This window comes from Diachasmimorpha longicaudata, chromosome 9 (assembly GCF_034640455.1).
Source record: "Diachasmimorpha longicaudata isolate KC_UGA_2023 chromosome 9, iyDiaLong2, whole genome shotgun sequence".
Lineage (NCBI taxonomy): Eukaryota > Metazoa > Arthropoda > Insecta > Hymenoptera > Braconidae > Diachasmimorpha > Diachasmimorpha longicaudata.
The window spans coordinates 24,940-38,015 of NC_087233.1; the positions used below are offsets into that span (position 1 = coordinate 24,940).

The following is a 13,076-nucleotide window of genomic DNA, read 5'->3' on the forward strand; positions in this document are numbered from 1 at the left end:
CTCTCCATCAAGACCCTACGGCAAGTTTCAGAGTCCAAAATCGAACTGCAATTATCAAGATACGCGAGAGCGTATCCGCCAAGTTGACGTTTTAGACCCGTGTGACGTCATAGGCCGATGCTGTCGCGTATAATGTACACGACACAACTACTCCCCGAATGTTTTTCATTTTTTTTCTCGTTATACGAAAATTTCTCGCGAAATCCGTCCTTAGTTACATTATATAAGTTGACTATGAGCTTTCTAATGATATTTTTATTTCATGATAAACAATAATAAATAAAAATATCCGCCCATAGCAACCATCATAATGTAATATTTTCGCGATTTTATTTTCTCAGCGTTAGACTTGTACGTCCAAGTTGGCAACAATTATAATGTATGCAATTTACTCTTCCTCCCCAAGGTTACTAGATAACCAGGTTGGCACAGTACATGTTCCCATGATAAATTCTGTCGCTGGGCTCATTCTAGGGGAAAAATGACGGGACCAATCACAATCGACGTTAAATCGGGAAAAAGGCCGATTCACATCGCGCTCTCAGCGACCGACTACTGTCCCAACCTCGGTTATCTAGTCCTGTCAAAAGGACGTCTGTACCAGGGCAGGTTTTCCCTCGAGTGAGGTTTTCCCCTCCCTTTTGGCAAATGTGGTACAGGGGGGGGGGAAGAAGAAGAGCGGCTGGAAAGGAAAGTTTAAGAGAGGCTGGAGAGGATGTAAAACTAAGTAAAACGATTGTAACATCAAAGAAATGAACAACTTGAAAAAAAAAATTATTAGTAAATAGTAAATACAAAATTTATCACTTCTCATCCATAATTTCAACAACTCTTACATCATCATTATCAGCATTTTCATTAAATTCTAAAACTGAAACAATAGGTCTATGACAAGTAAAGTGTGAAATGAACAATTTTGATTTAAATATATTTATATGTCTTTTGAATACTGCATCACTAGTAGTTCAGTATTTTTTTGTGCTAAGATTGCGATCATTGTACATCGTTATATCAAATTCTTCATATAAAACCGCATCCATTTTCAAGACAAATCTATAATCAAAAATAAAAATGTAGATTTTTTTAAAGCTATAATCGTAGCATATATATTTTTTCCGACCATCCGAATTTCCGATCGTCGATTCATGTCCCTAGTGAAATTCTCTACTAAATTGAGTATATTTTCGATTTTCTGAGATCTGTCGCGAGTTCACGAGAAAATGCTCACCCACAAAAGTGCCCAACGTGCCATAAGAAGTTTTCACTTCAAAAATTATGAATTGGTAAACAAATCAGTGAAAATAAATGGTAGGGAAAAACATCACATTTTAATGATTTTGTCTAATCATTTTTAATTATTTAAATGATTACATGAAATTATTGTTTTTAATTTGAGGTGTTCCGGGGATGATTTGGGCCGTATGGGATGGTGGGTGAGGAAGTTCCGGATGGCGAATAACTTGACACTGGGTGTGTTGAGAAGCCGATTTATTGGGTTTAAATAATTTCACACAATGTGCACTCCGAGGTATTAAAGGTTATTCTTTAGTAGTGGACTGTATTGACCGAATGATTATTGCCGGTTCTAACCCCGTTGGTTATCCGAGTGGTAGCCGATAATTCCCCGTTGGAATTTCCGTAAGACAAACCGTATGTCTATGCCGATTGCTAGCTGATGGCGTACTGACCATCGTAACGATCCCGAGATCGATCGTGACCTCTCGTTACGATGGTCAAAGGTGATTGGCCGAGGTCATCCGGTTGGTCATCCTGACGTTTGACCGCGGGATTCTGAACATACCACCCGCCCTGCGTCACCCCCCTGGGTGACGATGTAGGCTGTCCTTGTTAGTTTGGACCTTCCAGTAGATCGTCGTTGATTGGTAGTGGTACCAATCGATGGATTGCCCGCTGCATTTCCTTGTTGCCTTTCCAAAGTGTGACAACCCTGGTCAAGTTGTCCTGTCCTGGGTGGATCCTGATGACTCGAGCCAGGAGCCATCTGGTTGGCGGTTCCTGCTCGTTTGATATGCGAACCAACGAAACAATTTTGATGTCGTCCGTTGGTTTTCTCCACCGATAGATTTGTTGGTAGCGATGCACGCACTCGCGTGCCCAATGGTCCCAGAAGTTCTGCACCTTCTGCGTGATAAGTTGCCACTTGTTTAGCGGATCCGTGTTGATGTGTTCCAGAGTTGGTTCTGGAATCGCTGTCAGCGATCCGCCGATGATGAAGTGCCCTGGTGTCAATGCCGTTGTGTCTTGCCGGTCGTTGTTTATCGGGCAGAGCGGTCTCGAGTTCAGGATGGCTTCAACCTGAGTCAGAAGAGTCGTAAATTCCTCGTACGTCAGAGTTGAATTTCCTATCACTCTCCGTAAGTGGTGTTTCGTGGATTTAACCGCGGCCTCCCATTTGCCTCCCATGTGTGGCGAGTAGGGCGGGTTAAATCTCCATTCCGTTGCGTTTGTTGCTAGCCAGTTCTTGATGGTTGCTGATTCGCTGGATGCCTGGTGGATAATCTGCCGTAATTGTTTTTCAGCCCCGATGAAGTTTAGTCCCTTGTCACTGGTCAGGGTCGCGCAAATTCCCCGTCTTGACGTAAATCGCTTGTATGCTGCGATGAATCCTTCCGCCGTGAGATCTGTTACCAGTTCCAAGTGTGTTGCGGATGTGGCGAAGCAGACAAATAGGCAAATGTACGCCTTATACATTGTTTTGCCTGCCCCTGAGCATCTCCACCTCAGGATGTTGATTGGGCCGGTGAAGTCTACTCCTGGGTGAAGGAAGACTCTTGATGGTGTCACTCGTCGCGATGGCAGCTGTCCCATCAGCTGTTGAGCTCGCACAGCTCGATGACATGCGCAGATGACGCATTTTAATATGTGTGAGCGTACTGGTGCCCGTCCTCCGATGATCCAGTACCTTTGCCGGATGTGTGCCAACGTGAGTTGCGTTCCCCCGTGGAAGCTCCTCTGATGAGCTTCCGCAATGATAAGTGTTGATAGCGGTGAGTGACGTGGGAGAATAATTGGATTCTTCTCCTCCGGATCCAATGTTGAATTCCGTAGACATCCGCCCATGCGGATGACGTCGTTTTCCAGGTATGGCCTCAGCGTCGCCATACGATGCTTGGCTGCGAGTGATCTTGCAGTCTTCAGTGTGTTGATTTCCCGTTCGAAATATCGCTGTTGGGTGTACTTAACCCAGAACAGTCTTCCGTCCTCTATTTCCGTTGTTCCGAGTTGTGGAGAATCCGGTATTGGTTGTCCCTCAAATTTGTTTACTGTTCGATTCACCCAGGCTGTGATTCGAGCTACCTTGTTCCATGACGAAATCCGGTTGATCGGTGCATCTTCGTCGACAATGTGCACTGGATATGAGCTGGTGGTGGGTGGTTTCGCCTCCGTTGCCACCACTGATGATAATTCCGATGTGGATGCTAATTCCGATGATGCTGCTACCCATTGTTCTGGTGGTTGGACAAGCCATGATGGGCCAGTCCACCAGAGATGATGCTCCCCCAATTCCGTTGGTGATATTCCTCTCGATGCGCAGTCCGCTGGATTCTCCTTCCCGTTGATGTGATTCCACTTGGCAGAGGGCAGGGTATCTTGGATCTTGAGAACCCTGTTCTGCACAAAGTCCTTCCACCGTGATGGATCTCCGTTGATCCATGCGATGGCTACTGATGAGTCGCTCCATAAGTAGAGCTCCGCATCCTCAAGTTCCAGAGCTCGCTGTACATAGGCCATTAGATTTGTGACCATGACAGCTGCCGTGAGCTCCAGCCGTGGAATGGTCATCTTCTTGAGGGGAGCCACCTTGGTTTTGGCACAGACCAACTTGACGTTGGCTCCCGATGATGCTGGCCAGGAGCGAAGATAACCCGATGCACCCATTGCTAGGGTCGATGCGGCTGCAAATCCGTGTAGTTGTATTTCCTTTCCCGATGAAAGATGTAGCCATCGTGGTATTGAAAGGCTGCTCAGCCGTTGAAGTTCCTCCCTGAAACTTCTCCACCGTTTTGCATGTGTCATTGGTATTTGCTCGTCCCAGTCGATTTTGAGCAGCCATAATTCTTGTATGAATATTTTTGCCGTGATGATGACCGGTGCTATAAGTCCGAAAGGATCGTAAATTTGCGCAATCTCGGACAGGATTACGCGTTTGGTGATGGTGTCTCCGCTGAAGTTCCTTGCCTTGAAGTGGAAAGTGTCTGTCTAAGGCTGCCAGCAGAGGCCCAGCACTTTCACTGATGATTCCCCGAATTCGATGGTTGGAGCTGATTCCGCTGATATTCCGAGTCGTCCGAGTGTCCGTGGCGCGTTGCTGCACCATTTCTGCAGTGGCATGCCGCTCGTCATGCAGAGTCCGAATAGATCCTTAATTATTTTCTCTAAATGCCGTTCGGTTTCTGCACCTCCGTAGATATCGTCAACGTATCGCCCCCGTGCGAACGTTGATAAAGCCAAAGGAAATCGATGACCTTCATCGATTGCCAGCTGCTTCAGCACTCGAAGAGACAGCCAAGGTGCACAGCTGGTCCCGTAGGTGACCGTTGTTAATTGATATTCAATGATCTGGCCGTCGTCGTCCTTCCAAAAGATTCGTTGATAGTCCCAATCATTGTGATGGACGCGAATCTGGCGCAACATTTTCTCTATGTCCGCTCCGAAGACCAACCGATGCCGACGAAGCCAGATGAGGACGTCGGAGCATTCCGTTTGTAGTTTCGGTCCTGAATGAAGAATATCATTCAGTGACACTCCCGTAGAGCTTCGATGTGAAGCGTCGAATAGGACTCTTAATGTGGTCGTCGTGCTATCTGGTCTCAGCACTCCGTGATGAGGCAAGTAGTATGCCTGACGTGTCTGTGACGTCGATGGTGCCCGTTGCATGTGATCCAAGGCCTCATACTCCTCAATGAATTTCCGGTATAGAGTGTGAGCCTCTGGATCTGCCGCCAATCGCCTGTTGAGCTTCTGTAAGCGAATCCAAGCCGTCGATGCTGTATCCCCTAGGACGGCAGACGATGATTTACACGGTAGACGTACTGTATACCGTCCCGTTGCGTCTCTTCTATGAGTTTCTAAAAAATGCTGCTCGCATTCTGCGTCAGCCTTGCTCTTTACCGGTGATACAGTATCCGGTATTTCTTCCTGCGTCCAGAACTTCTTTAAGCAGTCCAATAGTTGTTGATTGATGGTCCGTGTGGTCACCCTTAGTGACCTCTTCTTAGCACAGCCTGTACAGCAGACTGGCCCCGATACTACCCAGCCAAAGGATGTCTGCTGGGCTATGAGACCCGTTCCGTTGTATCTCATAATTCCGTGCGTGATAATTTTCCCGTAGGAATCAGCTCCGATGATTATGTCAATGGCCCCAGGTTGTAGGAATTTCCGATCCGCCACATTGAGTTCCCATAGTTCCTGGGGAGTCCGTGTGTCATAAGCAAATGGTCGGATCTTTGCCGTGAGCTTACTCATGATGTGGGCTTCCAAGTTGAACAACGCAGTAGGATTATGTTTCGGTTGTAAATCGAATGACACAACCCCACGCGTGCTTCCCGAGGAAGTATCTCCGATGCCGATAATTGATAATGATGATGACCTCCGTTTTAGGTGCAGTTGATTGACCAAGCGCACAGATACCAAAGACACTTCTCAGCCTTGGTCGATGAGGATCCTCGCTGGCCTTGAATATCCCTGGTGATTCAGGGCAGTAACCCTTGCCGTTGCCAAGACGACCAGTTGATTTTTCCGCTGACAGCTCTGTTGAGCTTCCAAGACGTTGCGTGTGTCCACCTGATTAACCGGTCGCGGTTCCGAGTGATGTTGATCCCCGTGGTGATTGTCCTGTTGCTGTTCCGATTGTGGTTCCTCTTCATGAGGCATGGCTTCTACATGGGATTGTTGTCTGAATTGATTTTCCGCCGAATGTAGATGATCACCCGAATGTTGTTTTGCCGGTAGATTTTCCGAATGGTGGTACACTTCCGTTTGATGAGACTCCCCGAAATGAGTCTGGGAGGTCGTCGCCCTCTTCCCCGATGGTGTTGCGCCGTGTTGTAGGTCTTGGCGTGATGCTGGTCCCGGTAGTTCGTTGACAGAATCCACTTTGATGTTCGCTCCGGTTCCCGTGATGTTGTTGTCTCCTGTCAACGTACACAGCGGTTAATGTAGCCATATTGATTATAGTGAATATTAAAATGCTACTTAACCGCTCGTGCTTGGCTCCGATGATGTGCTGGCCTTTGTTGACGTTTCCGGTAGATCATGCCTCCTTTCATGTATGAGTGTGTGGTGCAACCCGTTGCAATGCCGACACCTCCGGGGGCTCTTGCATTTGGTTTCCCGATGAGGCCCCAAGCAATTGTAACAGAGTCCCTCGCCAACTTGGAACTGCCTCTTTTGGACGGCATTCATGCCGAAGAACTTGGTGCACTCGGGTCCAATCCAGTGTGGCCCTCCGCAGGCCACACATGCCGTCTTCTTGCTTGAGGCTCCCTTAGAGGCCTCTGATGGTGGTCCCGATGAACTTCCGTGGTAGGCCTTTGCCGACTGTTTTGGCCTTTCCGAACTCAATTTCTCCCCTTCCCGCTCAATGTTTTCCCAGGCCCTTGCTCGGGCCCTGAGAAACTCGAGAAAACTCTCCAGCTGCGGGGGATCCGTGGAGTCTCCCAGCTTAAGCTCCCAGTCCTGACTGGACTTCCGATCCAGAGCCCTTCTGATGAGATGACAGACCATGATGTTCTACGTGTCTGTTGGAGCTCCGAAATTTTTAAGTGCCGTCAATGATTCCATCACTGCGTCCATGACGTAAAGGAGACTCTTGGAGAACAGCTCCTTTACCTCCTTGAGCTTCAGTAACCGATTGAGATGAGCTGCCGTTATCAGCCTTGCGTTCTCGTACCGAGCTACGAGTTTTTTCCAAGCTGTCTCATAATGGGCAGCTCCCGTTCCGATGTTTGTGATGAGCTCCGCTGCCGATCCCTTTAGGGCCTTCCTCAGCCTTATCATCTTGTCCATGTCCGAATAGCCGGTCTGCCTATGGACAAGTGATACGAAGGCGTCGTGGAAGTTTCTCCACTCCGAGTAAGTGCCGTGGAACTCCGGCATCTGTAGTCTTTCCAGATGGCTAATTGAGGATCCGTGATTGCTGCCCGAATCCCGTTGTGGTAAGCTAGCTGTTCTGCGGCCTAGCTCTTCCATCGCTTTCCTGTAGATTCTGTCCGCCAGGGCAAACATATCTTCAGCGTAGTAGGGGTGATCCATCACCTCCTCGCTCGACTCCTCAATTAGCTTCTCGTGGTAGGCCGAGAACTTGGACCACGCGTCCCCTACCACGGTCCGATGAGATTGGAGCTCATCATAGCGAAGAGCTCCTGCTTCTTCGCTCCCGAGTTTCTCAATAATCTCCCGAAGAGACCTCATCCGGGTCAGTTGGATCCTGATCCGATTCTCCACGGTGCTTGGCCAGGGTGTGATGGACCTCCTAGATTTGGTAACCGGCTCCGACTCCGGTTCCCTGAAGGAGGCCTCCTCCGATGCGTTGCCGAGATTTTCCGTTGCGGGATTTTCCGAAGTTCTCAACGATGCGAGCATCCTGTCGTTTTCCTCCATCATGGTGGTCCACCATTTGGATGCATCTCGTTCCATTTTGTTTGATATTTTATCCCTTTAATTTTAATTTAAATTGTATTAAATTTGGACCCAACTGAATGTCTATCCCTTACTTGATGTGTAGCGCATGCGTTGACACGGGACGTTTGAGATGGTTGACTTACCGATCGGCGTTGGTAAGTATTTACCGACTGTGGATGATATGCCGCCGATATGTTACCGACCGCCTCGTCGATCGATAACGCGCTCGATATTGAGTTGAGCGCCCGGGGTGGTCGACCTTGGTACCTCTCGTTGAATCCGACGTAAACAAAGCCCGTTGCTGTTGTCCCGTGCGTAATCCCTTGAGGAATTTGGCCGATGTCCTCGATGAGTCCGTGGGGTCTATGATGTGGGCCCCGTAGATTAACGCGTGGCCGGCGTCCCTTTTCCCACGTTGAATTTTCCGATGCACACTTCACACACTTCACTCCCGAATCTGGCTCGAAAGACCAATGGCGTACTGACCATCGTAACGATCCCGAGATCGATCGTGACCTCTCGTTACGATGGTCAATGGTGATTGGCCGAGGTGATCCGGTTGGTCATCCTGACGTTTGACCGCGGGATTTTGCACAATTATTTCTGAATGATGATTTTCTCTTACATGTTTCAGTGATTTTGTTGCTTATTTTGGTTTATTTTGTTTTTTTTCACTCATTTGCATACTTGTTTGCATGAAAATGCATAAACAAAATTGAAAATGGCGGATTTCGTACTAATTTTTTTTTTTTCAGAGCGAAAGGGAAAGCCGTGAGAATGCCTTGCTCTGTGGCTCACTATCTCCAGCACAAATGGCACCAGCCGAAGTGGCACCAGTCCAAGTGGCACCAGTCCAAGTGCCTCCAGCCCAGATGCCACCAGCACAAGTGCCACCAGCACAAGTGCCATCAGCCCAGATGCCACCAGCACAGGTCCGCAGCAGTCTGCTGCAAATTCCCCACGGCTACCGTCGTACGGAGCATATCCATCAGCTGATGGAGAATTTACAGCAACAAATGGATGTTCTGCAAAGGCAGGCTGAAGAAGCCGATAAAGAGGAAGGACGAGGAGCAGGACAACAAGAGATCGGACGAGCAAGAGATCAATGGGCAGGACGAGGAAGAGAACAAGGAGCAGGTCGAGGAAGAGGACAAGCGGCAGGGCGAGGAAGCAGGGGACCAGAGAGGAAGAATCGAGAAGGAAAAAAAAGGAGAAGCGGGATGCGGCGTAAGTGGTGTTTACACACACACACAGGCACACACATTCATCTTTCCCGGCTACATGATTTATGTAATATCTGTTGCCTGCTTGTTAATTGTAATAACCTTTCTCCTTCAGCTATTGGAAATCACAATATTTTCAATCCAGGAATGATCGTCGAGGTCCTCCACCTCCTCCTGGAGCAGGTCAAGGCATGTTTGGCAAAGGCTCAGTGTTTTATTTGAATTGTGGATAAAATACTGAGTCTTGCTTTTATTAGTTCCTACCCTCTCTGATATCATAGCATATTTTTCATATTTTCCTAAATCCAAGTAAGTCTCAATTGCCCCATTTCCTTGAAATTGAATTAATAATCAATATTTTTAACTTTATTTCTCTCTTTCAGGTTTTCATATCTATATATTAAAGCGCCTCACCAGTATTGTAAATTAAATGGCTGAGCGAATGGATTCTTTTGCATACTTGAAACTTAAATACTTTAAATTTAGTTAGTTATTATATAAAAAAATGTTAAAAACTTATAATAATGTTAAAAATAACAAAAAAAAAAACAAAAAATGAATGTGTGACGTTTGGTGTTTGGCTACCCCCTCTTTTGGTGCTTTGGATAGACAAGCTGATACTCAATTACTTCCCAGTGTACTCACTAAGGGGTTATATATATATTTCTGGATGCTACTAGCGGTTGCTAGTAGCTGGTGTATATATGTATATCCCCTCTTGGGACTGATGGTGATGGGACACTCCTGTGTCTTGTCCCCTTCTGCCGGGCCGTCGTGCCCCGTCCGGCTAGATCTCGGTGAGCCCTTCGGGTTCACTCTTCTAGGAGGGGTGTCTTGGTGACGGGTTGGGAACAACACTTAATAATCTCACTCGCGGAATGTATTAAATGTATATATATATATTTGATCTTAATGGTATACACTCCTTGCGCGAGTGGGTCGGTATCGCGTTATTAGGTGTTTATGAGTTGGACTTGGAGCGCGGTTACGAGCAGTGGAAGACCCTGTCTGGTCTGCTGCTGGAAGGTATCTGTGCTCTCTGCGAGTCTCTAAATCTCCTCCAAGTCCAAATCGCTGATCTAAGCAGTTCCACGGCTTTTTGCACCAATATTGTCTTGTGTCATCATTGACGCAAGACTCATACAGTCACACAGTATACTGGACGTGCCAAAAGCCCTGAAACTGCTTGATTTGATCCCTGCTGTGACGTCACTTGGGTGATGACAATGGTCTAAACATCCGTTGGATTGTTCAGTCCTTTGTCCAAATGGCGTTGCAGGGAGTAAACCGATCCTCCAAACACTGGGGCAGCTGACCACAGCGTCTCCAAGACACCGTGGGACTGCTGACCAATGTCTGGGCATCGATTTTCAAAAACGACGCATTGGCGGAGGCCAATACGTCACACTCCCCTGATAAAACTATTGCTACCCTGGTTCACAATCAGGTGGCAATAGTACTAAACTAAGAGAAACGAATTTTAATATAGTCTGTGCCTTAAGGGCCTCGGCTTATGCCAAAAGGGCTATCAACTTCCCTGCCATAAGGGCCAAAATCCCTGCTATATGAGCAAATTTAAAACTATCCCTATCGACCGGACCCTTACAGTTTTTCTTATTGCTAAAATCCTTATCAAGAACAGTATTTAACTCCTTTCGGATAAGCGTAAGAACAAGTTAGCGAGGTCGTTGATAGGTGCTTTGGAGGTTGGTTCTGCTGGTTACCATCCTCCCACGTAGTGTTGGAGGGGTGGTCTGGAGTAAGACATCTCCCCGTTCCAGTATGGGCTGACGATCTGCCAACCCTGGGCTCCTGTTCGTTCCGGCGGCCCGCTGATCATCGGAAGGGCCTGATATTGTTGGGTGTGCGTGACTCGATTTTGGGGAATCAGCGCAAGCTGAGTGGTGAGGGGGGCGGCTGTCTCGACTGGGCGACTTGGTTCGACAGGCTCCAAGTGTTCGTCCAGCTCCACAATCTCCGTGATGGTGGCTGTAGGCCCCGGTCGTACTCCTCGAGCGAGCGTCTTCATCGGAAGGTGTACTTCTTGGTTTGTTTTTCTCGCGCGTGATCGTCGTGGTGGCGCCTGCGGCGATGGGGTCCTGGTTCTCGGTCGGTGGGGCTCGTTCTCCCTGCTTCGAGTACCTGAACAAACCCCAACTCCCCCACATAGCGTCGCGACCTTCGACCATAGGGAGAATTTCCAACATGCCGCGGTAATCACCCCAAGAATTCCTAGCGAAATCCCCGCGTATCCTAACCCGTGTTCAACCCTCCTCAGTCTTCTGTTTGTATCACCTTGTCTGGACAGCGCTCGCGCTTTATCGATAATGACTTGCAGCCCGAGACTGTCCCTTGTGACGCTGTCCTCGTCGTTCTGTCCAACCTGTACCGTTTGTAGTAGGCCTATATCGCCTAAGATTTCCGTCAAATTGTTCCGTCCGAGTCCGCGTATTGTCTTGTTTAGTAGGGTCGGGATGTCGAAGATGGCTCGGTCCACGAATTTTAGGTCGAACTTCGACGTCAGTTCTTGGAATGGGGTGAGGGTGACGGATCGCGATCGAATCTCGCAGTCCGGCGCTAGGGTGACTGTTCCGGTTCCCGTAATGATGATCGTGGCGGGTTCGCGTCTTGTGCATTTTACCCGTATTTCGTCTTCCGTGACGACGGAAAAAACCCATGTGTTGGAATTTCCTATTCGGGCCCAATATGTTCGGTCCATTGATTTTACCCGTACATCGCATATTTCGGAGCTCGAAAAACGGGGATTGGAGATCATTTGTACCTCACAATCCTTGTTCCCATTGACCTCGTATAGGGGTCGTGCGGTCTTGCATATAAGGCCGATCATTCCCGTTTTACAGTGGTTGATGTCTTCACTGTCAAGCTTGAGATACGTATTGGCTTCCTCCGAAATAGCGGTGTAGGGATAACTTGGCGTTATAAAGGCCACTAGAGACGTTGAGGTATTGTTAATTTTTGTCGGCAATGTCAAGTGTCTATACGCGATATATTTTGTTAGCTCAAGTATCGGTATCGTGATGACGAATACGACCTTTTCCTTATGAAAATAGGCCGTCAGATCCGCGAGTTTTAATAATTCGGTGATATATGGGATTTCTAGGGGGACCGGGAACTCGGCCCCCCGATTATGTTGAATTACTTCGTTAGCCGCGTCCAGGATATTTTTTGGCGACATAATTGACGGGTGCAATTGTCCTCTTTTCGCGAATAGGATGGCGTTAATCAGCATTTGGGTGTCGAGCTCATATTCGCTCAGTTCCGCATCGAAAGCTGATATAAGGCTCGCCATTTTCCCATTAATCCCTATAGTGTCGATACGTTCGACGATGTTTCCGATGGCTACGTAGACTGTCGCGGTCAAGGTCTTAATTTCTTTACTTAGACCTTGAATAGTTTGGTGGATTGATTCGAATTCGGATCGAATAATGTGCGTTTGATTCGCCAGAAGGGCTAGGGTTTCCCTAGTTGTGTTCTGTAGGGATTCTATGTATTGGTCGTAATAGTCCGCGTCATCTTCGTCCATTGTCCCGAAAAGAATCTTGCTTATTTTCCCGACAAATCCGAGGACCGCTCGTTTCGATCTCTCCGGTGTTTCTGCTAACAATTCTCTCATGTGTCGATGAGTACCGTCTAATATATCGAGCCGATTAATTACCTGGTCTAATTGGTCTTCAAAATTACAATTGCCTCGTAGTTGGGTACAGATCCCTTTCATTCCCAACCAGTGTCGTGTGAGGATTTGTTTTTTCTCTAGGAATTTTGTTATGTCGATATGTGTAATCATATTCCACACCGTGTGATAGATTCGCAGGTTCGCATATTTAGTGGTTAGGATTCCGTTTCCTCCCTCTAATCGTGTGATTTCCACGCCTGGAGTTTCCGGGCTCCCTGCGAGCCTGAAACATCCAATCATACACGGCTATTTTGTTGTTTACGTTTCGTCCTTCACTCCCCTTCTTATTCCTGGCTGATTGTACTCTACAGTTCATCAGTCAGAAATAAGAATATTTTTCGGGCGAAATGTGAAAACATTAAAATATATTCCTGACAGAGGTAGGGATTATGCGGGATCCTCTATTAAATTTCCTGGTAACATATTTGTATAACATTTTACAACTAAAGGAGCTGTGATCAGTTCGAAATAATTATTTCATTATCCCAAAAACTATAATTTATTATTCTCAATTC

At 47.4% G+C, this 13,076-nt stretch overlaps 2 protein-coding genes across 3 annotated transcripts; one reads left to right on the forward strand and one right to left on the reverse strand.

The window, feature by feature from the left end:
- Positions 1 to 1,668: 1,668 nt before the first annotated feature.
- LOC135166074 (uncharacterized) lies at positions 1,669 to 5,487 on the reverse strand. Its single transcript, XM_064128034.1, has 3 exons — positions 4,249 to 5,487; positions 1,894 to 4,200; positions 1,669 to 1,839 (listed from the first exon to the last, which is right to left on the reverse strand). Exons 1-3 carry the CDS (start codon positions 5,485 to 5,487, stop codon positions 1,669 to 1,671), a joined length of 3,717 nt encoding a protein of 1,238 aa, XP_063984104.1.
- Positions 5,488 to 8,195: 2,708 nt separating this feature from the next.
- Positions 8,196 to 9,269, forward strand: LOC135165944 (uncharacterized). Of its 2 annotated transcripts, none has more exons than XM_064127763.1 (2): positions 8,196 to 8,871; positions 8,983 to 9,269. In XM_064127763.1, the coding sequence occupies exons 1-2, from the start codon at positions 8,457 to 8,459 to the stop codon at positions 9,087 to 9,089; spliced, it is 522 nt and encodes a 173-aa protein (XP_063983833.1). In that variant the 5' UTR covers positions 8,196 to 8,456; the 3' UTR covers positions 9,090 to 9,269. The 2 variants fall into 2 exon arrangements, with proteins under 2 accessions (XP_063983833.1, XP_063983832.1); XM_064127762.1 differs by having other exon boundaries at positions 8,196 to 8,531; positions 8,577 to 9,269.
- The last annotated feature ends 3,807 nt before the right edge of the window (positions 9,270 to 13,076 follow it).